This window comes from Bos mutus, chromosome 10 (assembly GCF_027580195.1).
Source record: "Bos mutus isolate GX-2022 chromosome 10, NWIPB_WYAK_1.1, whole genome shotgun sequence".
NCBI lineage: Eukaryota > Metazoa > Chordata > Mammalia > Artiodactyla > Bovidae > Bos > Bos mutus.
In genome coordinates this window covers 20880853-20906367 of record NC_091626.1, presented here as the reverse complement: position 1 = coordinate 20906367, position 25515 = coordinate 20880853, and the positions used below count along the sequence as shown (strand labels likewise).

At 44.2% G+C, this 25515-nt stretch overlaps 1 protein-coding gene across 2 annotated transcripts; it reads left to right on the top strand.

Moving 5' to 3' along the window:
• The first annotated feature begins 17286 nt into the window (after positions 1-17286).
• NGDN (neuroguidin) lies at positions 17287-24528 on the top strand. Of its 2 annotated transcripts, XM_070377455.1 has the most exons (12): positions 17344-17370; positions 17698-17757; positions 18206-18361; positions 18595-18666; positions 21399-21536; positions 21958-22042; positions 22127-22179; positions 22427-22550; positions 22639-22807; positions 23549-23705; positions 23848-23905; positions 24358-24528. In XM_070377455.1, the coding sequence occupies exons 1-12, from the start codon at positions 17359-17361 to the stop codon at positions 24375-24377; spliced, it is 1104 nt and encodes a 367-aa protein (XP_070233556.1). In that variant the 5' UTR covers positions 17344-17358; the 3' UTR covers positions 24378-24528. The 2 variants fall into 2 exon arrangements, with proteins under 2 accessions (XP_005909866.1, XP_070233556.1); XM_005909804.3 differs by lacking the exon at positions 18206-18361 and having other exon boundaries at positions 17287-17370.
• Positions 24529-25515: the final 987 nt, after the last annotated feature.

Genomic DNA, 25515 nt, shown 5'->3' with positions numbered 1-25515 from the left:
CAGGGCAAGTTAAAGGAGACCTCGGCGTGAAAGGAGGGAAATAAGAAAGGAGCCCCCAAACCCATGGGATGGGAGCAGGAGAGCGGCAGACATAGGCAGGGGTCTTCGGCCAGGAAGAGGAAGGGGGCACGGTTGTCTGCGCATTTGGGAGGGGGGACGCAGCCTGGAGTGGGGCCCAGCACTCCAATCTGCCTGCCCCCAGAGTCTCTGACCTTGGGGAGACCCCTACCCTGGCTGCACACGAGCCTGGGCTTAGGGCCTGAGCTTTGTGCCCGTCTCAGGTTTCCCTTTGCAAACAGCTGCTCCTTCTTGTCATTCTTTTGTCTTCCTGCTGGCTTCCAAATCTTTGTGCCCCTCTGCACCCTGCCCCCACCCCCTTGTCCAGAGTCTCTGCTTTCCGACAGACAGTGGACAGCTGGAAGGGGCTGAGGCTGGCCCTGTTTAGTTTGGGGTGCTGGGAAAGGTAGATCTTACCCTCGGGGAGTGTTTAGAGGGGCACAACTCACTAAAAGAGAGGCTTGATGGGGCGTGAATAGTTTGGATCCAGGCTGGAGGTCAGAGAGCTTACGAGGGCCACCGTGGCAAGCTTTGGAGTCGGTCACAAAGGTCCACTTTGAAACGCAGCCCCTCTGTTTCCCAGCTGTGTGATTGATGTCAGTTATGGAACCTCCCTGAGTCAGTTTCATCATCTGTAACATGGGGATAGTCAGGGGCTAAAGACTAGGACTTCCCTGGTTGTCCAGTGGTTGGGAATCTACCTGCCAATGCAGGGGACATGGGTTTGATCCCTGGTCCCGGGAGATCCCACAAACCATGGAGCAACTAAGCCCATTTGCCACAACTACTGAAGCCTGCACACTCTAGAGCCTGAGCTCCGCAGCTAAAGAAGCCACCGCAATGAGAAGCCCACACGCTGAAACAAAGAACAGCCCCCACTCGCCGCGACTAAAGAGAGCCGCACCTGCTGAGCACTTTGGTGTTAGACCTGGAGCCCTGAGCGCTGCCTGCTCTGCTCCAGACCCCAGTTGGGGACCCAGCACAGACCCCCACTCCCCTACTCGAGGCCCTCTGCTCTGATCACAGGCATCTCTGGGGCAGTATCCTGGGGCTGTCAGGCCTGAATCAGCCCAGGATATAGACAGACCGTAGGATTTAATAGGAGTGTATGGTAATTCTCAGTGAGGAACCAAAAGGCTGAGAAATCAGCCACTCCTTCCCAAGGCGAAAAGGTGTTCTCTGTGTTTTTTGGTCCGAAGTCCCCTTCAGCAGGCCTCCCTGGGATGGTCACCTGTCTCCCCACCCCCACTCCCACATAAACACAAGTGAGTGAACACAACCACATGTGCCTACAGACTTTACACAAACATGGGCGTGTGTGTGTATATGTGCTAATTGCTCAGTTGTGACTGACTCTTTGCAGCCCCATGGATGTAGCTTGCCAGACTCCCCCTGTCCACGGAATTCTCCAGACAAGAACACTGGAGTGAGTTTTCATCCCCTCCTCCAGGGTGGGTATGTATACATCTCTGCAAAACACCTGTGGTACAGTCAGAGCTGTATCTGTAGCCAGTGCCAAGACTGTTTGATGAACTCACCAGGAATGCCTCTCTCCCAGCTGCTAGCCTGTCTCATTCTTCCTTGGTGGGAGAAGAGGCTGGAAGCAAGAAGACCAGAGAGGAGGCTAGGATAACCATCAAAGTCAGGAGAAGAGTGGGGAGAGCAGATGCAAAAAGGAAAGAAAGGGCGAGGCTGGAAGAGTTTCCTTTTTTTAAATTGATTTTTTATTGGAGTATAATTGCTTTATAATGTTGTGTTAGTTTCTGCTGTATATCAAAGTTAAGCAACTATATGTATATATATTTCCCCTCCCTCTTAAGCCTCGCTCCCCTCACCCCCCACCCCCTGCCAATCTCACCTCTCTAGGTCATCACAGAGCACCAAGTTGAGATCACTGTTATACAGCAGTTTCCAATAGCCGTTTTACACATGGTAGTGTCTAAGGAAGAAATCAAATGCCTTGCTGACAGATCGGATGCAGGAAATGAGGAAGGAAGATTCATGAGTGTGTGATCCTGGGAAGGATGGGAGCAGCAGCAAAGGGGAGCAGGCTTTTAGACAAGCAGGAAGAGGACAGAGTATTTGGTTCAGGGGAGTTGGAGGTAACAGTGGGGAATCTGATGAAGATGGTTTGCATCCTTGTAGGAAGTTGGAATTCTGGTGGGCAGGGCTGGTACGTGAGACCGACTGCCTCGGGGGGTGGCTGTCAGACTGGAGAGCACGGAGAAGGCAAGGAGCACAGGAAAAGGGCAGTTTCCTCGAAGCCAGAAGAAGTTCTTCAAGAGGAGCAGGTGGCCATGGTGTCAGATGCCAAAGACAGACTGAATGTCAGGGAGGCAGAGAGGAGGAACTCGGGTTATCCTGGAGCAAGCGCCTTCTGCAGTCTCAGGACAGATCCAGGCTGCAGAGAGGTATTAAGAAAAGGATGAGTGGACAGGAAGTGGAGGCAGTGGGTGTGAGCCCTGCATTTGAGGAGCTTGGCAGTGAGCTGAGAGATTAGATAGCAACCAGAAGGGGAAGAGGCCAAATAACATGATTTGTTTTGTTTTGAAAATCGGACAATCCTGTACTTGTGAAGGGGGATGATAAAATAGACCCTTGTTTCGTTCTCCAGTCCCTTTTACATTTTCTGGTTCTGTTTTTCTTTTTTTTGCTTCTCTCCTTCTGGAAGCCAGAGGGGTGGTTTGGAAGTACTTGGAGGGTTGAGGTGCCCGCCTCCATGAAGTGGGCTTGCAAATAGGAGGATTCTCATCCTGCTCACTCCTTATCCCCAGAGATGCATGCAGGGAGATCACAGCGGAACATGGGGGCAGCCACACTCTCATCCTGTGGCCCTCCCCGACTGGCCTGAGAAACGTCTGGGCCTCCTGTGTTCCATGGCATGAGGACCAGCCCAGGGCTGGAGGGCAGAAGTGTAGCTCTACAAAGTGATCTGAAAACATGAGTAGTACCCGTGACTCAGCTGCTTCTGCTTGCTTATGCCTCAGAATTTTTATTTCACCTGGAAAGATGATGTTCCTGGCTTGACAATACAGGTATCCCTGCCTGTCTGAACCCGTAACCTGCCGTGGGATAATGGCTGGTCTTTGGGAGCAGGGCTCTCGCTGGTGTTCTGAGAGTATGGAAGGTGGAGGCCTTCTCTCTGCCCACCGTGCAATGCTGGGCAGCATTCCTGCTGCTGGGTTTGCAAGCCTGGGTTTTAGTGCAGGGCTTTGATTCCTGTCTCTGCTACATACACCCGAAACTTCTATCCAAATATTAGAAACTCATTAAGAACACAGAGAGGTACACACATCACGAAGGTGCTTCCTGCCCTTGGGGAGGGTGGTGAGCAACCTCCCTGGGTCTGATTTGCAACAAAGGAGCTATGGAGCGGGCGGCTGTTTCCTCTCGAGGGAGCTTTTCAGGGGCAGCTGGCAACCTGACTGCCAGGTCACACCAGATCCATGAACCAGACCAGGGATTGAGAGCTGGTCAGGCTCCTTGATGTCTCAAGGGACCAGAGCTGGGGTCTCAGCTTCCCACCTGCAGCAAGGAAAGAAGAGACAGTTATTGTGGGACTTTGGACTGACTAGATAAAAAAAGAGCCTGACCCATACTGAGCAGGAAGAGTGGGGAGGAAGTAAGACAGGGAGGGAGTTGGTTTGCTGGGAGTGGGGAAGAGCCAGGAAAGGGTGCGTGGGCAACGGAAGAGTAAGGGGTGAGGCGGCAGAGATGAGGTTCAGCTCTGTTGGTGTTTCAGACTGCAGAGAGAGCAGAGCGGCAGAGCTGTATGTCTGTGCGCTGTGGTGGGAGGTGACCTTGTCTCAAGGGCAGAGCCTCATGGCGCTGAGAAGTCAGAGCAGGGGGCAGAGTGTCCAGCCCAGCCTCCCGTGCCTGGGCCCCTTTTCTCTGAGATTACAGCCTCTGCCAAGAGCAGCTCCTTGTGTGTGTAGGGGGGTGGGGGGTTGGGAGGGTGACACAGAGCATAAGGCCCTTTTGTGGTACTATGTTCCTAAGAATAGCTGTGGCTGAGTTCGGGGAGGTGTCTCCTATGGCCTGCATGTCCTGGGTCTTGTTCTCAGAGGTGTCCCTTTGCCTGGTGTCTGGTGCTGATGACTTCTAGCTGTTAGGAGAGTGGAGGCTGTCAGCCCGCCTCAGCCTCTGCTTGTCCAGTTCAGCTTCGAGAGAGGGGACACAGGACAGAGGGAGAAGTGGACAAAATACTGGTCCAAAAAAGTTAGGAGAGGGGAGGCAAAGGCCAGCAGCCTGGAAAACCTGGTACTCCAAGCTGAAGAGTGTGGGAAGCTTAGGCGGAGAGGTGGTGGGCAAAGGGGCCAGGCAGGAGACAAAGGTGGGGAAAAGGATGAATGGGAAGGACTTATGGGAAGAGTTGGAAAGAAGCGGATCCGGGCAGAGAAGGAGGGAAAATAGGTGAAGGGGCAGGAATTTAATTTATGATGAGGAATTAGGATGGGGCTGGAGAGGAACCGGGGACAGGAGGAGGGGCTGGGAATGGATGGACATTGGTGGCTCAGACGGTAAAGCGTCTGCTTACAATGCGGGAGACCCGGGTTTAATCCCTGAGTTGGGAAGATCTCCTGGAGAAGGAAATGGCAACTCATTCCAGTATTCTTGCCTGGAAAATCCCATGGACGAAGGAACCTGGTAGGCTATATAGTCCATGGGGTCATAAAGACTCGGACACAACTGAGTGATTTCACTTTCGCAGAGCAGAGCAGATGGAAAGAGAAGTGGTGAGAGACATGTGGTGGGTGCTCCTACAGATACTGGGCAGAGGAGAGGGTGGGGTGGCTCATAGAAGAGCTTGGAAAAAAAAACGCTCCCGAACAAACGCCATTCCTGTGAGATAACAATGCAGTTCCAATCCCTCCCTAATCTCCTGTCCTATTCTTAGCCCTCTGTCCTCTTAGCGGAGAGGCCACAGGTCCCTGGGCTCCGTCCTTCCCCCCGTGCCCTTGGCTAGAATTAGACAGACATGCCTGCATGCCTGCATGGTCATCTGCTAACCAGGGTCCTCCTGCCTTCTGGCACTGTCACTGGAGAAGGCGGGAAGAGGACAGGAAGGTCACTGCACACCCTCTGGACCAGGCAGCACCTAGGCTCCACGGGGGAAAGAGGCAAGTCAGAGGCCCCTTCGTTCTCAAAGAGTTTTCAGATCAATGAACACACGGCCCACGTGATCACAGGTCCAGAGTGGCAACACTTAACATGGGTAAAATAGCTGAAGTTTTGAGTCTCCAAATGTGGGAATGCAGAGGCAGGGCAGGGAGAGGGAAGGGCCATTAGGGAAGGTTCCTGCGTATCACCAGTGAGCTGGACGTGGGTCCTGAAAGGGCTGGGTCTTGAGCAACCCTCCAGCAGCCACTGTGCAGAGCTGTGTGCATCTGGGGGAAATAAGGGAGACAGAGGCTCCTATGTTGACCTTTTGGGTCCAGCCTCCAGGGAACAAGGTTGTCATAGCTTGACAGGGAGCAGCAGCTTCCAGGATTTTTAGGCTGACTGCTATTTCTCAATATTTACTTGACACTACTGCTTCTTTCTTGCCCAATATATTCTTTTTTTTTTTTCCCCTTGTCCTCCCTCTTGCCTCTGGTCTCTCTAAATATCGTTCATTGTTTTGATATTTTAAATGGCCAGAAGTGATTATGTATATTTTTATCTTGAGGTCTTTCAACTCTGATGAATCTAAATAAAATAAATGCATGATGAATAATGTGCCAAAAAGGGTAAACAGCTGCTGTTCTCTGTTCCTATGAGGGCTCCAATTGCTCCTGCAGAGTAAGGGACATAGATGAGATTCCCTGGATCTTATTCAGGGAGAGGGTGGAGGAGGCCTTTCTTTCTTTCTGTTCCTGTTTTTTTTTTTTTTTTAATCTTTGTCTTTCTCTCCTTTCCTTCCTTCCTCCCTCTTTCCCTCCCTCTTTTTTTTTTTTTTTTTGGTCTTTCTACTTTTCCTCTGTCTCTCAAATCATTCTCATTTCTTCCTCCCTCCATTCCTGTTTTTTCCCTCCTCCCATATTATAAAAGTATGCTTGTTATTAATACTTCAAAAATACAAACAATAAATCTTCTACCAGGCAAGCAAGGTAAAGCTTCTCCCCTATTCACAGTCCTATTCTGCAAGTTGGGAGTGTATCCATCCAGATATACTGTTATATATGTGTGTAAAATACACATTTGGGGATTTTTCTTTTACTGGGATATAAAAAAAAGGAATGTTTGTAGTTTTGGAGATTCCTTAGGTCATGGATGATTCCAGGGGTCCCTCCTCAAGTAACTTGCATTTTGAATGAGTACCAGTCTCTTTAGAGGCTAAACAGTAATAAAATCTCAAAAAAGAGCCAAAATGAATTAAAAAAATGAGTCCAAGAGGCTCAGGAGGATGTGTAACAGATGCCAACAAACATCCCCTTTTTGTCTCAGCTCATATCCTCCTCTTGGAAGAGGGGTCACTGTACCGAGGGACCCCCCCTGGGGGCAGAAGTGCAGGAGTACAGGTGGACTTTGGAGTCATGAGAAATTTCCTAATACGGCAGAGGCTATATCTGTCTCTGCTATAAAAAAGAGATTTTCTCCCCCTACAACTGTAGCAATGAGATAATGATGTCTGATCATTTATTTTGCAAAGCCAATTCTGAATTGTCACATTTTTCATGCTCAGAAATGTATCTGGTTGTTTTTCTGTTTGGGGGATCTGTAACCTATCCTTTAGGTCACACTTATACCTGCCCTTTGTTGTGGAAGTTCTGAAATGACCTCTAGCCAGAAGCCAATCAAAAGTTCTGACCAAGATCCTAATATAGTTGATGACTCTGATGCAGCCCTTGATCCGACAGCTGGTGTGGCATGGATGGCTGGATTCCTGCTGTGAAAATACAAGCCCGGAGGCATCCGAAATACCCTGCACCTATTCTCACCCTGCTCTGTGCTACTCCTGCGGGCCCCCCATTCCCACCAAACACCCCAGACTAAGCCAATACTAAGCATCGCTGGCTTCTGCCTCTTCCCAGACACCTATACCCTGGCCATTCAAAGGGAGCAAGGCAAAATTTAAGGTGATGGAAAAAGAAAAATTTAAGGTAACTTTTATGAATCCTGACAGAACAAGGTCCATAGGATAAGGATCTGAAATATTGAAACATCCTGTCTTTTAAACAGGGAGTTTGTAGAGGATCGAGGTGGGAAGAAGGCTTGAAATCAAGAGAAGAGAAGGTGGAAAGGGAGCATGCAGGGGCTAGGGTCAGTGGTTCCAAAGGATGCTGGCGAGCCCTGGGGAGGCCTAGCCTCTCCAGGCCATGCTGAGGATCCCAGGGAGGAGAGTGTGGAGGTGATGTGGCTCCCGCCCCTGTGAGCTTTTTCTCCTCTCCTCGTGACCTTGTCACATAGGCAGGATCTGTCCGGCTCTGGGCTTTCACTCCATTTTAGGCTCCAGGCAGGAGGGGTAGAACAAGCTATTGCCCACGTTTGGTGTATCACTATCAAGTCATCCTTCCCACTGTTCTGTAGTTCTGGGAACTCAGCTTCTATCTTGTTCCTGAGACTTGGGCCCCACCCTGTGCCCCAGACGGGTAACTGAGCCCTGGTTTTGTTCCCTCTGGCAAAGGCCCTGTCTTGGTAACCCCCTTAGTTTCTCTGGTGCTTGTCTACTTCTCAGGGATTGGATTTTCCCTTGGTCCCAGACTCGAAGCTGGGGGTCCTGTTTCCTGCAAATAGAGGGAGACAGAATATCTTAAAGGACTTCCCAGGTGGCGCTAGTGGTCAAGAATCTGCCTGCCAGTGGAGGAGATGGAAGAGGCTTGGGTTCTATCCCTGGGTCGGGAAGATCCCCTGGAGAAGGAAATGGCAACCCACTCCATTTTTGCCTGGAAAATCCTGTGGACTGAGGAGCCTGGCAGGCTGCAGTCCATGGGGTCTCAAAGAGTCAGCATGACTGAGTACACATACTCACCAGCATATCTTAATCACTAAGAGCATAGGTTTTGACATCAATTAGGCTTGTGGTCAATAACCCTGGCTTATGGACTAGCTGTGTGACCTAGGTGAGTTATTTAATCCCTTTGAGAAAAAAAGTGAAATATTGTGCAGAGTCGTATAACTCAAAGTATGATCCACGGACTGATACATCCTCATTAAGTGGGAATACGTTGTCGTTATTGTTTAGTTGCTGTCATGTCCAACTCTTTGCAACCCCATGGATGTTAGCCTGCCAACCTCCTCTGTCCATGGGATTTCCCAGGCAAGAGTACTGGAGTGGGTTGCCATTTCTTTCTCCAAGGGTTCCTCCTGACCCAGGGATCCAACTCTGGCAGGCGGATTCTTTCCACTGAGCCACCAGGGAAGCCCTGAGCATTGGTTTTGACCAGAGAGGCCTATGGTCAAAACCCCTGGCTTATAGGCTAGCTGTGTGACCTAGGTGTTACTTAACCCCTCTTAGAAAAAAGTGAAGTACCGTGTAGAGTCTTATGACTCAAAGTATGATCCAATGGACTGATATAGCTTCATCAGTGGGAGTTTGTTAGGACTACAGAATCTCAGGCCCCAATCCAGGCCTGAGTTACCTTTCTGCATTTTAACAGAATCTGCAGTTTTACAAGACCTCCCAGGTCATTTAATGTACGTTAAAGTTGGGGAAGCACTAATGTAGAGAAAAGAGCAGGCCCAAGAAGAACTATTATTGAATTCCAGCACTAACTCTCAGTCTTAACTGTAAAATGTGGATGGTAATACCTACCCCATGTACTTGGTTTAAGGATTATGTATAACTAAGTAAGTGAGTGAAGTCGCTCAGTCATGTCCGACTCTTTGCGACCCTATGGACTGTAGCCTACCAGGCTCCTCTGTCCATGGAATTTTCCAGGCAATAGTACTGGAGTGGATTGTCATTTCCTTCTCCAGTGGATCTTCCTGATCCAGGGATCGAACCCAGGTCTCCTGCATTGTAGACAGATGTTTTACTGTCTGAGCCACCAGGGAAGTCTAAGGATTATGTATATGAAGTTATAAAAAAAAAATTGGTACAACTATTATGAAAAACAATATGGAGGTTCCTCAAAAAATTAAAAATAGAAATACCATATTATCCAGAAAACCCTTCTTTGGATATATAGTCGAAGGGAATGAAATCACTGTCTTGAAGAGATACCATCATATTCACTGTAGCGTTCTTCACGATAGTCAAGACATGGAAACAACTTAGATGAATGGATGAAGGATATGGTCCAGCTCTAAAAGAAAGAAATCTTATCATTTGTGACAATATGGATAACACTGATGGGTGTTATGCTAAGTGAAATAAACCAGATACAGAAAGACAAATACTGCATGATTTCACTTATGTATGGAATCTAAAAAAGATGAACTTTTAGACTCAAAGAATAGAACGGTGGTTCGAAGCGGTTGGGGAGGGAGGGGAAATGTTGATCAAAGGGCACAAAGTTTCAGATATGAAGGATGTAAATTCTGGTCATCTTACTAATGTACAGCATGGTCACTGTAGTTAAAAGTACTGTTTTGTGGGACTTCCCTGGTGGTCCAGTGGTTAAGACTCTGAGCTTCAGTGCAGGAAGCAAAACTCCAATACAGGAGCCCAGGTTCCACCCCTGGTCAAGGAAGTAGATCCCACATGCTGCAACTGAAGAGCTTGCGTGCCATAACGAAGATCCCGAGTGCCTCACCTAAGACCCTGGGAGCAACCAAATAAATAAACATTTGAAAAAAAAAGTACTGTTTTGTGTACTTGAAATTTGATATGAGAGTAGATCTTTATTGTTCTAACAAAAAAAAAAAAAAGGGAAGGGTAACTATGTAAAGTGGTAGATACATTAATTAGATTGTCAACTTGATTGTGTATACATACTACATCAATATATACATATATCAAAATATCATTTTGTAAAAATACATACAAATTTTATTTGTCAAATACTCCTCAATAAAGAAGGGGAAAAAATGGAGTTATAGGCCCAGTGTCCAACAAACAGTGACTGCTCAATAAGTTGTATCTATTGCTTCCACTTGCCTGCTTGGATTTCCAGTGCCCTCTTGTTAGAATATCTTTCTAATTCTGACTGCTTTAATAGACTGATTCCTTTTATCTGCTGCCAGCCTGGTCTGGACTTCCTTCTAGCATCTGCAATGACAATGTCCCCCAGAATCTGCCCCCATCTCAGTGCGCCCTGTCTAACAATTCTAGATTCCGCTCCTTCCAGTTTGATTGTTCAGCTCATGTTAATGAAAATGATAATGTTAATGGGTGCAGGCCTCACCACAGTCCAGGAATGAACATTCATTCCCACTAATATTGATTAAGCCCCAACTTTGTGGCAGGCACAGTGCTGACTTCAGGAGCTCACAGATTACTATGGAGGGGCAACAGGCAGTGACAGAATAGTGTGTGAGGTATCATAACAGAGGAAGTAGCAGGCACTGTGATGGAAGAAATCCTCGAGCACAGAGCGAGGTCAGGAAAGGTTCAATGGAGGAAATGACTTTTAAGGTCAGACTTCAAGGATGAGCTGAGCTCAGTGAGCTACTCATTGAGCTGGAGTAGGTCAAGAAAAGGAGGAGCTGGGCAGAGTGCCCAGCTTGTCCAATAACCTGAGAGGAATCGAAACATACTCAGTGTAGCTAAGGACTTTCCAGGTAGCTCAGTGGTAAAGAATCCACCTGCCAATGCAGGAGAAACCAGTTCCATTCCTGGGTCCTCCCTGGAGGAAGAAATGGCAACCTACTCCAGTATTCTTGCCTGAAAAATCCCATGGACAGAGGAACCTGGAGGGCTACAGTCCATGGGGTTGCAAAGAGTCGGACACAGCTGAGTGACTGAACACAATGTAGCTAAAGAATGGAAGTAACTGGGAAATACCAAAGTAGAAGAGCCTGGGAGGTGGGTGAAGACTGGTCAAAAAGAACCTTATAAACCAAATCAAGGGGGTCTGGATTTTAACCAGGCATGGAACCTCATTAATGTGTTTTAAGGTGGTGTTGGCATGTGTGGTGGTGGTGATGTTATCTGATTTTATAGAATTGGTGGTATAACTTTTCTTGGGAAAAGTGACATTGTGTTTTCAGATTCATATGCAGAGGAGATTCTAGACTTGTGGTCACAGGAATGCAGGGAACTACTCTGAGAAGCTGGGAAACAGAAATGAGAAAGGGAAGGGACCTCAGGAGAAAGGCACCCAACAATATTTCTATTAATCTATAGACTCTACCTTCAGAAGGTCCTACCTCCTTCTTTCCTTCTCATGCCTAGATAATTGCAATAGAACCTTACCTAGTCTTCTAGCTGCTTTTCTCAACAAATGACTGGCAGTCTCAGTTTTCTAAGGTGCCACGTCTAATATATCTATCATTCATAGAAACTTCCAGGGCTCCATGTTGTCTTGGAGACAAAGCCTGAATACTTCTGACTGGCACCTAAAGATACTTTGTAAACTGGCTCCAGATTGTCCCAATTTAGCTCTTCACTTCCTGGTCTGACTGGTCCTCCAGAGCGTCCTCACCCCAGGCTGGACCTTCCCACCTCTCTAATGTTGTTGCAATTTCTCCTGCCTGCCCCCTCCAGGCACTGCTCAGTGGCTCTTCTTTTTAAAACAAACAAAAAAAAACAAAAAGCTATTCCACTATTAATAGAGAAATCACCAACGATATATCCAAGGATCATTTAAAAACATCATTCACTTGTAAAACCCATAATAAATTATAATCTTATACATACATTGTTTCAGTAGATTCTCAAAACTGAGTAGCATATTGATATTTTTTCCATTTTCAAATGTGGAAATTCAAGTTTTTAAAGGCCTAAATAGCTCTGATTAAAGATTCAGCAATATTACAATATATATAACTAATAAAAATGTTAATGGAATGTATGAGATTCTCTGATGGTTCTTTCTAATTTGCATTTTTAATTGAAGTATAATTGATTTACAATGTCATGTTAGTTTCAGGTGTATATCAGTGATTCAATAATACATATATACATATACATAATCTATATTTGTATAGATTAATAAAAATATTGAATATAAAAAATATTGAATATAGTTCCTTGTGCTTTACAGTAGGTTGTTGTTGTTATCTATTTTGTATATAGTAGTCTCAGTGGTTCTTCTATGAACGTACTTTTCAATTCAGTAGGGCTGTTCCTGAAACACAAACAAAACTTTGTTGAAACTATGCAAGTACAGAAATGACACACAAGATCTCCTACCCAATCAATTCTCAACTTCTTTCCAAGGTGTGCTTGTGTTTCTATTTTATATATACATACAAAAATACATATATAGCACATAGGGCTGCTATGTGTACATACAGTATGTACATAATCATGCTCTAGCCATCAGAATTCCATATTTCTGCAATCTTAGATTTTCTAATTTTTATGACTGCAGACATTCCACTACTATCTATCAAATGGAGATAGTAATATTGCCCACCTTATGGGTTTATTATGAGTATGAAACAACAAGTTAAAACAGAGACACTCAACCTTGACCATGTTGCAGAATCATACTTCTTTAATAAGAAGGCTTATTAAAATATTGTGCTTTAGGCCTTGGCCTCAGAGATCTGATTGAGTAGGACGGGGCCTGAATTTGTATTCCAGGTGCTACTAGATCAAGGACCACATGTTGAAAAACCACTGAATTAGTATGTGTAAAGTGTTCAGAATAATGCCTTGCACAGAGTAAGCACTCAATGAAAACTGAAAGTGAAATTTAGTCACTCAGTTGTGTCTGACTCTTTGTGACCCCATGGACTGTAGCCCACCAGACTCCCCTGTTCACAGAAATCACCAGGCAAGAATACTGGAGTGGGTTGCCATTTCCCTCTCCAGGGGATCTTCCCAACTCAGGGATCAAACTCCTGCATTGCAGGCAAATTCTTTACAGTCTGAGCCACCAGGGAAGGATAAGCACTCAATAAATGGAGCTATTTGTTATTTCTGAGATAATATAAACTCCCCCAGTGGCTCAGAGGCTAAAGAATTTGCCTGCCAATGCAGGAGCCAAGGGTTTGATCCCTGGGTTGGTTGAGAAGATCCCCTGGAGAAGAAAATGTCAACCCACTCCAGTATTCTTGCCTGGAGAATTCCATGGACAGAGGAACCTGGTGGACTACAGAGATAATATAAGAAATATTACTTATTTGATATTTAGATTGCCTATAGTATTATAACATCTTTATTGAGACATAACTCATATACCATAAAATTCACCTTTTTATAGTGTACAATTCAGTTGTTTTAGTATATTCATAGTTTGGTAACCATCATCACTACCTAACTTTAGAACATTTTCATCACCTCAAAAAGAAACCCACTTCCATTAACAATCACTCTCTAATTCTTTGCAGGTTTTTGAACTTATAATGTCTCTGTAAACATATATACATAGTTCCTTTTTTTTTTTTTAGATTTTTCTCAGAACAAATTCAAAGAAATAGATTTTTGAATCAATGAGCCTGTGTATTTTTGTGTATAATTACTGACTGAGTCATGAAGTGCCCAGATAATTGGTTAAATGTTAATTTTGTCCATGATTTCAAACTATATTACAAAGCTACAGTAGTCCAAACAACATCATAATGGCACAAAAACAAACACATAGATCAATGGGATAGAATAGAGGGCCTAGAAATAAAACCACACTTGTCTGGTCAATTAATATACTACAATAGGGAAAGGACAGTCTCTTCAATAAACGGTGTTACCAAAACTAAACAGCTACACCCAAAAAAATGAAACTAGACTCTTACCTTATACTATAACAAAATAGCTCAAAATGGATTAAAGACTTCAATGGAAGACCTGAAACGTTAAAAATTTTAGAAGAAAATATAGGCAGTAAGCTTCTTAACAGCAGTCTTGACAAGGAATTTTTTGAATCTGACAGCAAATAATAAAGGTAACAAAACAAAAATAAACAAGTGGGGTTACAAGCTAAAAAGCTCTGGACAGCAAAGGAAGCCATCAACAAAATGAAAAGGCAACCTATAGAATGGGAGAAAATATTTGCTAATCATATATCTGATAAGGGGTTTACCCAAAATATAAATCATACAACTTAATAACAAAAAATTACCTGATTAAAAAATGGGCTGAGGATCTGAATAGTTCATAAATTCATGTTGAAATGGAAAATTTTTCATAATACAAATCTTGATAAATGGTATAAAATCTATTGGTTAATTGAGTAGGAGGAACTAAAGAGCCTCTTGATGAAGGTGAAAGAGGAGAGTGAATTTGCAGATGGGTGGGGCTCCTGCTCCACACCACCCAGACCTGGGCTTCATCCTACTCAGGGTCTAGCTCAGGGTCCGGTGAGTGGAGACCTGTTCTGTTATCAAAATAAATATCACCACAATTCAAAAAAATTTTTTTAAAAAGGAGAGTTAAAAAGGTGGTTTAAAACTCAACATTCAAAAAATGAAGATCATGGCATCCAGTCCCATCAGTTCATGGCAAATAGATGGGAAAGCAATGGGAAACAGTATCAGACTTTATTTTGGGGGGCTCCAAAATCACTGCAGATGGTAACTGCAGCCATGAAATTAAAAGAGGCTTGCTCCTTGGAAGAGAAGCTATGTTAAACCTAGACAGGATATTAAAAAGCAAAGACATTACTTTGCTGACAAGGGTCCATATAGTCAAAGCTATGGTTTTTCCAGTAGTCATGCATGGATGTGAGAGTTGGACCATAAAGAAGACTGAGTGCTGAAGAATTGATACTTTTGAGCTGTGGTGTTGGAGAAGACTCTTGAGAGTCTCTTGGACTGCAAGGAGATCCAACCAGTCCATCCTAGAGGAAATCAGTCCTGAATATTCATTGGAAGGACTGATGCTGAAGCTGAAACTCCAATACTTCAGCCGTCTGATGTGAAGAGACAATTCGTTGGAAAATACCTTGATGCTGGGAAACACTGAAGGCAGGAGAAGGGGACAACAGAGGATGAGATGGTTTGATGGCATCACCGACTCAATGGACATGAGTTAGGGCAAACTCCAGGAGATGGTGAAGGACAGGGAAACCAGGCATGCTGCAGTCCATGTGGTTGCAAAGAGTCAGACACAACTGAGCGACTGAACAACAACTCTCTTATTTATAGATGAAAAGAGTTCAACTGAGTAGGCTATCAAGCACCTGAGCTTCCACTGGGCCTGAAATAGCAAATAAATGTTAGATTCAGAGGCAAGGGGACTGGATACTTAACTCCTGCCTTCTTCGGGAGTCCAGCAGAAGATTTAGAAACCAGAATTTTCCCACCCTAGTTGCCGAGATATGGGAGTTACTCATTGTTTACTTTCAGAAGACTGCTACAAGTCAGGAAATCTAATTTCTAGTCCTAGAGCAACTCGACAGTTGTGGGGAAAATTCAAGACCATTATTTCCTCTTGCAGTGCTTATTTCCCAAGGCAGATGATGCACATATTTGCTCAGTCGTGTTTGACACTTTGAGACCCCATGGACTATATCCTTTCAGGCTCCTCTGTCCATGGAATTTTCCAGGCAAGAATACTGAGATGGGTTGCCATTTCCACTTCCATCTCCAGGGAATCTTTCTGACCCAGGAACGGAACCTGGGTGTCTTGCATTGACCAGTGGATTCTTTATCACTGCACCACCCAGGAAGTCCAAGGCAGAGGACAGGAATAATTAATACCCAAACAGCTGACTTTACCAGACTGTAAAAAGCAGGAGTGAGCTGATATATTTGAAAGTATTAAGAAAAGACAAAAAAGTGGCTTAAAACTCAACATTCAGAAAACTAAGATCATGGCATCTGGTCCCATCACTTCATGGCAAATAGATGGGGAAACAGTGGAAACAATGACAAACTTTATTTTGGGGGGCTCCAAAATCACTGCAGATGGTGACTGCAGCCATGAAATTAAAAGAAGCTTGCTCCTTGGAAGAAAAGCTATGACCAACCTAAACAGCTTATTAAAAAGCAAAGACATTACTTCGCCAACAAAGATCTGTCTAGTCAAAGCTATGGTTTTTCCAGTAGTCATGTATGGATGTGAGAGTTGGACCATAAAGAAGACTCAGCCCCAAAGAATTGATGCTTTTGAACTGTGGTGTTGAAGACTCTTGAGAGTCCCTTTGACAGCAAGGAGATTCAATCAGTCCATCCTAAAGGAGATCAGTCCTGAATATTCATGAAAGGACTGATGCTGAAGCTGAAACTCCAATACTCTGGTCACCTGATGCAAAGGGCTGACTCATTTGAAAAGACCCTGATGTTGGGAAAGATTGAGGGCAGGAGGAGAAGAGGAGAAAAGAGGATGAGATGGTTTGATGGCATCACCGACTCAATGGACATGAGTTTGGTTAAACTCCCGGAGTTGGTGATAGACAGTGAGGCCTGGCGTGCTGCAGTCCATGGGGTCACAAAGAGTCCGACACGACTGAGCGATTGAACTGAAGTGAACTGAAGAAAAGATGAGGCAGCGCATAATGAAATACTACGTATGCACAAGCTGGGTTTGAATCTGTGTGACCAGAAGCAAGTCATGTAAACCTGAACTGGCTTATTTTGTAAAGCATCCTCCACTTCACATCCCCTAACTGGTAGAAGGAGACAGCTGAGGGGGTCTTTACGCGTTGCCCTCAGGTGGTCACTATGCAGGTGAATGTGCTTATCTTCTGCGCCTAAATTCTGGCTCTGGGCTTCTCTGGCCCAACTCTCTTATTTATAGATGAAAAGAGCTCAGAGATCAAATGACTTCTCCAAGATCACACAAACGCCTTGAGGGTCTATGAAGAATCTAGCACGGCCTGCGTTGGAACACCAGCCTGGAATGGCCACTCCATAACGTGGCCACCTTCTCAGAGATAAGCTGAGGCCCGTCACCTAGCGGCAGGCTCAGGCAACGCAAGGGAAGTGTCTTGAAAGAGACTCCGGGTACTGCGGCATCCAAGAGCCAATACGCTCTCAGTTCGCTCAGTTAACTCCTTTTTCCCATTGGGCCTTTAAAAGTGTCAATCAACCAATTGCCGAGTTTTTACTGGCTTAACTCCACCCATTCCACTGAATCTACTAATCATATGGCTCTATCCAAGAGCATATTTATATTGGTAAAGCTCCTCCTAAGTCTGACGAGTTTAGCTGGTTCTTCTATTCCATTGGCTGGATCCGGCCCCTCCTCCCGTACATCCTGTTCGGAAGCGGAAACGAGAGAGCCTCTCTTCGTATTGGTTTAGATTTGCAAGCGGCGGTGACCTCTCAAGTCTATCATGACAACGTCCGCTCTCAGGAAGTACAGTTCCGGAAGGGGCAGGCTTTGTGAAGATGGCGGCTCCGGTGAGTTTCGTGTGTTTGCTTGGCTTGATATTGTGGACGTTTCCCTTCTCCTCCGAGGCAAATTATTGGCGCGGGGGAAGGATGGTGATAAAAATAGTTCTACCGAGGCGTCCTCCCAGCCACAACCGTAGTAAGGAGACGGGACTGGGACTCCTTTCCAATAACGTGAAAGGCTGGCCGGCCGTGAGGGGAGGCTGCATGGGCATCGGAGTGGGGAAGGCAGGAAGTCTGGGCTGTTTGAAGGAAAGAGGGGACTTTTCCACCCCACACCTTCCATCTTATGATCCTGAGGAAAGAAATGACTTTTCTTTACTCTCCCTTCCATAGGAGGTGTTGGAGTCAGACCTGCCAAATGCTGTGGCACTTTTGAAAAACCTCCAGGAGCAGGTGAGTAATGCCACCTCTTTTGGAATAGATTAGTTGCAAATCTCCTCTGACTTTGTTTGCCTTACCTCTGAAGTTTGGTGATTTGGGGGCATGTGGTTTTCCTGGAGGCTCAGCGGTAAAGAACCCGCCTGCCAATGCAGGAGACTCAGGTTGGATCCCTGGGTAAGGAAGAGCCCCTGGAGAAGGAAGTGGCAACTCACTCCTGTATTCTTGTCTGGGAAATGCCATGGACAGAGGAGCCTGGTAGGCTACAGTCCATGGGGTCGAAAATAATTGGATACCACATAGTGACTGAGTACACATTTGAATGACCAGATACCTTAAAAGCAGGATGATCTAATGAAAACCTTTTCAGGCAACAATTCAGAGTAATTGGTTTCTGCATCCAAAGGAATATAGGAAACTTCAGAAAAAAAAGCATCTGAATCAATTTCCTTTATTCCTATAGATAAGGAAACCAATGATGAGAAAGGTGACTTGCCCTTTGGGTGCCCAGCTGATATACGGTTATATACTAATAGATCTCACATTGCAAGTTCAACTGCTCAAAGCTGCAGTGCACTCAGGACCACTGTCCCAGTTCCCATCCCCTACCTCTAGTTTGGTAAGTCAGTCTCTTTAACTTTAAGAAGAGGTTGAAAGTTGTTTCTTCTTTTTGAAGAAGTATCAGAAGCAGCCTCTCCTGTGCTTTCCCGGACTGAAAAGAAGATGATGGTGTACTTTAGGCAGTGTCTCAGATATCAGTATTTTTTAGGTGGCTTGTTTAGGTTTTGTCCTTCACAGCTCACAGAGCTGTGATTGTATTCTGACCAGGGGTTTTATTTGGATTAATTTCAGGTGATGGCTGTCACAGCACAAGTGCAAACTCTGACCAAAAAAGTTCAGGCTAAAGCGTATCCTACAGAGAAGGTAAGACATTGAAGAGTAAGCATCTCCTGACTTAATATTCTCAACAGTTCCATCCATTGTAGACTTATTGAGTGTGTTGTGCGTCCTCAGTGCTGGAGCTCTGAAGATGAATAAGATCCAGTTTCTGTGCTGAAGTCTAGTAGAGAAGGCAGCTGAAAGCAGTAGGTATAAACAGTAGCAGTCATGGTGAGCGGCTGTGAAAACTGAGGAGTGAGATTAAATGATCAGTAGGGAGCAAAGGGAGTTAGGCGTCTTAGAGGAGGTGGCAGGATTGTGAGGAATAAACAAGGGTCAGAGGGATGGAAAGAAATAGCATGTGCAAAAACACGAAGACCTAACACGTGATGATATTCTGGAAAGGAGGTATGTCATGTAGTGTGCTTTTTTGTACATTTTGTGTGCGTTTTGGGGGCAGGGCTAGAAAATATGACTGGAAAAGTAGTCACTCTATGAAGAGCCTTGTAGGCCAACTAAGGAGTTACTACTGTATTCATTTAGTCCAAAATTTTGCTAATTGGGAGCATATTGCTTATTTTATATTCTAAGAAATAGTGCTGCTTATTAATCTGTGACATACTAAGATACTGTTGATTTAAAGATGTATTCTGACTATGAAAATGATGTGTATCTTAAATACAGTGATTTTCAAATTAAGGTCTTGAAGTTTCCAAGGAATTATTGGGTGTAGGACAGTATAGAAGGAATGAGGGATCTCTGGATCCCTCATACCTGCTTGAACTGTGTTGCCTGTTTTATGTATTGAACTTTTGTTCTAAGATACTATTTAAGCATGACATTCCATAGGTCAGTAGAAGTATGGAAATCATTATAGTAGGTTAATAAAAGTCATTGAAGGTTTTTAAAACACAAGATTTACAGCAGACTTGTGCTTTAGGAAGATAGCTAAATGAATTTTTAAAGTATCTTTTTGCCATTTTTTCTCTTCATTCATTTTTGTTCTCTTCTCATTTTTAATCTTCGCTTCTCGTTTTGTTTTTGTTTTTGTCTTATATGCTTGTAACCCATACTCTTGTAAGTCATAAGCTTGACAATGCCCAAGCATGTCAGAAGATCCTGTTTCTCACATTCTTGGCTGTCTTTATTCTGGGTATGATGCTTTATGCATTTTAATGCCTGCTGCTCACATGTATCTTAGATCACTATATATTTATTCATTGAACAGATATTTAGTAACTTTGAGAATCAAAGACTTTTATCAGGTGTTTGATAGGCTATAAAGTACTTTCCCATTTTATTTGAGTCTCATATATATATATGAGACTATAACTATACCCTAAGTCTGCTTACACAAGTTACCTTTTTTATTTAAAAGAATGCACTTATAATTTATGATTAGCAAATCATATCGGAGAAGGCAATGGCACCCCACTCCAGTACTCTTGCCTGGAAAATCCCATGGGCGGAGGAGCCTGGTAGGCTGCAGTCCATGGGGTCGCACAGAGTCGGACACGACTGAGCGACTTCCCTTTCACTTTTCACTTTCATGCATTGGGGAAGGAAATGGCAACCCACTCCAGTGTTCCTGCCTGGATTATCCCAGGGACGAGGGGGCTTGGTGGGCTTCCGTCTCTGGGGTCGCACAGAGTCGGACACGACTGAAGCGACTTAGCAGCAGCAGCAGCGAGTCATAATACACTGTAATGTAATACACTTCTTTGGTGGTGGACTACCTGTGCAGCATGTGGAATCTTAGTTCCCTGACCAGGGACTGAACCCGTGCCCCCTGCAGTGGAAACGCAGAGTCTTAATCAGCGGACCACCAGGGAAGTCCCTGTAATACATTTTAATTTTTAGAAAGTTGAAAAGATACATGAAATCACAAAGAAGAAAATTTAAAAAATCAGTGTAATCACCATTCTGAGATAACCACTGGGGTACATTTACAAATTTTGTTTGTTGTAAAAGTAATATGTGCTTGATGGAAAATCACTTTTATAGTACACTCTATTTCTTCCTTTTCCTCATCGCAGTTCCCAGGGGTAGCGCTTGCTAATTGTATTATCTTCATTTTTCTATACAAGTAAAATATGTGTATCATACTTCTCGCCTCCTCAATTTGAACCACATTATTCACTCTACGTAGGTAGAAAGTGTGTTGACATAGAATTAAGTCCATGTCACTGTGTATAGATCCTTGTTTTTACCTGTAATGTATAATTTCATCATATGGGGATAAATCATATATTCACTATATGTGATATATATTCACTATAGTGACTCAGCAATCCCTATAAAATCATGATGACTGTTTTGGTTAAATTAATTTAAGATTCAGCACTGTGTGGAGATATTTTTGATAGTCACAACTTGAGGGGTGGGCTCGGGGGTGGAGGTCAGGGCTGCTGTGGAGTGCCCTCTAGTCCTCCTCTGTTCACTGTAGATTGAACAGTACTCCACAGCAAAGAATTATCTGTCCCCAAATAGCAGTAGCCCTTGAGTTCGAGAAACCTTGCTATAGAGATTTTGGGGGTACTTTATTGATTTTCCTGCTCTTCTGTCTTCCATAATTCTGTGAGCTTTGTTTCTGTCATATTAGCATAATTTCCTCTGTGGCCATTTTAGGTATAGTCACTTCTTGAGACTACTCTAGGTACTTTACATGAACTGCTTGGAAAAAACTTGAATGTGGAAAGAAATTATCCTGTTTTCCCTAGGCTCTCTCCTCATTCTCTGGTTAAAACTGAATTTGCTTCTCTTATGATTCAACGCAGGGTCTCAGCCTTTTGGAAGTAAAAGATCAGCTGTTGCTCATGTACCTTATGGATTTGAGCCATCTCATCCTGGACAAAGCCTCAGGAGGTTCTCTTCAGGGACATCCTGCAGTTTTGAGACTGGTGGAGATTCGCACGGTACAAAGCATTTGGCATCTTACGGGCTCTAAGTTGCTAAATCCTGAACTCCAGGACTGTGACATGATCGCTCTCATTTAAGTGGGTGTTCTCATGTTCCCTGGGTCAGGAAGATCCCCTGGAGAAGGGAATAGCAACCCACTCCAGTATTCTTGCCTGGAGAATTCCATGGACAGAGTAACCTGATGAGCTACAGTCCATGGGATTGCAAAGAGTCGGACAGGACTGAGCAACTAACTTTTTTTTTTTCTTCATTTTTCTCATGTTTAATGAGGAAACCAAATGGAGAAAAAGCATTTTTGTTTTCATTTCCTCTACTTTTTGCATATTTTAGGAGCTTTGTCCGGCAGCTTAAAATAGGAACTTTTGGTGTGTGCTTATTTAGGGGAAGGACATGTAATGGTATTTAACCACATTTTAGGTTTTGGAAAAGCTTCGTCCTTTGGACCAAAAATTGAAGTATCAGATTGACAAACTGGTCAAGACTGCAGTGACAGGCAGCCTCAGTAAGTAGGGGAAACTGTAAGGTTTTCTGGGGACCATTCAGAAAATTCCAAGTCTTGTAAAATCTCTTGCATCTTTTATTGTAGGTGAGAATGACCCACTCCGTTTTAAGCCTCATCCTAGCAATATGATGAGCAAGGTAAGAGGCTGCAGTACCCTGATTTTCCTGGGGATCTAAATGTGGGTGAGCCTTGTGCTCCTGGATCTCCTGGGATTTCTCTTACTACTGTTGACTCCCAGCTTGTGCCTAAGAGTGTTGAATGTGAGATTCCCCTTTTTCCCTGTGGTTTGTATTCCCACTTTCCCAGTTACTTCAGCTTTCGATTTCCTTGTCACTTATTTGACTAACTCTTCCTAAGTTTGTGGACGTTATATTCCTCTTATAGTTGAGCTCTGAGGATGAGGAGGAAGATGAAGCAGAGGAAGGCCAGTCTGGGGCTTCAGGGAAGAAATCTGGAAAAGGAACAGCTAAGAAATACGTCCCACCACGCTTGGTTCCAGTGCATTATGGTATGAACTGTGGCTGCTGCTTCCTCTGTGTGAATTGTGTTTCTCTTCTCTGTTCTGGGATAACCCTTGCTGATTTTTAATCACATAGATGAAACAGAAGCTGAGCGGGAGAAGAAGCGCCTAGAACGAGCCAAGAGACGGGCGTTGAGCAGCTCTGTCATTCGTGAGCTAAAGGAGCAGTACTCGGATGCTCCAGAGGAAATCCGAGATGCTCGGCATCCTCATGTTACTCGCCAGAGTCAGGAGGATCAACACAGGTGCAGTTAGAAGTTGTTACTATGCTGTAGGGACTTGTCCTTTTGTTTTGAATGAATATGATTAATCTGATTCCAAGAGAACCCATGTTATGTAGGAAATGGAGTACTAAACTTGGGTTAATGATTTCTAAGAATTAGAGTTTTGAAGTACAGAATGGGGACTAGGGGGAAAATGTTGTCCCCCACCCCCACTCCCGACCCAAGCTGTTCAAGCTAAGCAAACACTCCATGGAGGAAAAAATATGCATTGCCACAGACTAAGGCTTTAAAGTTCTCTTTCACTATCCCTGTTCTTTATTTTGTGAAGAAAGCAAGAAAATCAGGTTTTTAGATAAGTTCAGGGAAGAAAAGTAGAAAAGCAATTGTTGAACACAGATTTGTCAACTTTGCCTAGGTATCTATCTCTGCAGTCGATAGATAACAGTGAGAGGGTCTGTGTAGGGGATCCTGTTTATGAAGCTGGAATGCAAAGAATTTTCTTATATAATAATTTAAATATTCCTGTGGATGGGCTGTGAGTTCATTTGTGGGGAGGAGGGAAGTTTTAGCAAAAGCATTTCATTGAACATTGAGTACTGAGCATATAGTATCACGTCAGCAAATACTATAGTGGCTAGCTATGAATTTCTCGAGAACTGTCTGCATGATGGCTGAGTAAACACCTGGGCCAGGTTCTTGGCTGCAGCTTTCTGCCTCAGGGGACTGAGCATGCTGGAGACAGTGTCTGTGTTTCTCTTGCAGGATTAACTATGAGGAGAGCATGATGGTGCGTTTAAGTGTCAGCAAGCGGGAGAAAGGACGGCGAAAACGAGCAAATGTAATGAGCTCACAGCTTCATTCCCTCACGCACTTCAGTGACATCAGTGCTCTGACAGGAGGAACCCCTCATCTTGACGAGGTGAGGTGCTGATCCAGTGGTGGGAGGTGACCTTCATGCTTTCAGCTAAGTGTACGTGGGCTTATTACCACGAGGAACTTGGAAGGGGACACTAACACTTGAAAGCGCACAGCCATTCCTTCCCTTCTCCGTGCATCTCCAGGATCAAAATCCTACTAAGAAGCGGAAGAAGATACCTAAGAAAGGTCGGAAGAAGAAAGGTTAGTGAATGGCTCAGACCTGGGTGATCAAGTGCAGCGTGGGCTTTATAAATTGAGATACCAGCTCTGGATTTGCCATTCTAGTTCTTACCAACTTTTATAGTATCTCTTCCATACTGGGCATTAATCTCTTTAGATGTGGGCCTTTATTTTTTTTTCTTTTCCAAGATGAAAATCAGTGTCATTCACAAAAGAGACTTCTGGATTCTGTCTCTGAAGTCCCCATAGCTCCTGTGCAGGCTTGCTTACGTAAATATAAAAGCATCACTTGAAGGAACTGCGATCCAATGTCAGTTTCCTTCCTACTTCTAGTCTTTCATCCTGGGGGGATACAGAGTACTGCCAAGGGGACCCACTCCTAAGGAGCCCTTTTCTCTAGATGGTCTTTTTGTCTGTCTCTTTGGTTTTTCCCAACTGTCCTTTGCCTCATTCTTGGTTTCCCTTCCTTTCAGGTTTTCGGAGGCGGCGGTGATTATGGGTGTACATACTTAATTTATTTTTGTCATCCGGGATACTTCTAATTTCATTGTATGTAGGTTTTTTCTTTGGAATTCATTAATCATTTACTCTGGACATGTGGAAAGATCATTATTAATAAAATTGATTTTACTTAACAAATTCAAGCCCCTTTTGCACATGTACTATATGACTGGAATCTCTGGGTGTGGGTATTTTTGGTGACAGGGTGATGGAAAAGGGAAAGAGGAGATCTTGGGGGGAATAAGAAAGTTTGGCTTTATATGGTTTTCTTTGATAAATATGTTACCCAGAAACTAGAAATTGGCTATTTAGTTAAAAAATATTGAGAGATTAGAGTAGTGTAATAACATTCTTTCACCCCCATGTTGCCCCAAGTTCCTGTGTGGTTTATGTAATGATAATACAGGTAATCTGAAATATATGGACATTTTAAGATTTACTATGTATCTTACGGGAATCCCCGGGTGGCTCAGTGGTAAGAACCCGCCTGCCAATGCAGGACATGTAGGTTCAATCCCTGCATCAGGAAAGATCCCCTGGAGGAGGAAATGGCAACCCACTCCAGTATCTTTGCCTGAGAAATCGGATGGACAGAGAAGCTTGGAGGGCCACAGTCCATGGGGTGGAAAAGAGTCTGTCACGACTGTGCACGCAGGCAATGTATCTTTTTGACCACCAGATGGCATTAGTGGTTCAGAAAACCTTTGGTTTTGACTGGAATCAAATACTATTCAATGGAACCTTTCCTCATTACCAAGTTACTCTTGTTTCCACTTCTCTGAATGTTTTCCTTTAAAACATCATGGAAACAGGGCAGTCTTTAGATCAGTTATTGAGAGTGTGTATCTAGGGAAAATAGAGTGAATAAGAGGAGTGTAAGGAATCAGGCTAGTTTTATGGTTTTCTGACTTGCTGACGCTCCTTCAACAAAGGCTTCAGTTACCAGTTAGTAAAAGCCAGTCCTTTTACAAAGACCTTGTGAAATAATGCCAACAAGCAGGCAGGCAGAAAACTCCAACAGACCAAAGAATAAAAATCCCACAGTCATCAGCCCAAGTCAGGAGACTGGTAGAAGTTACATGTCTGCAATCTTATATTCGGTTCAAAGAATGACTTCTGTTAGTGAGAGA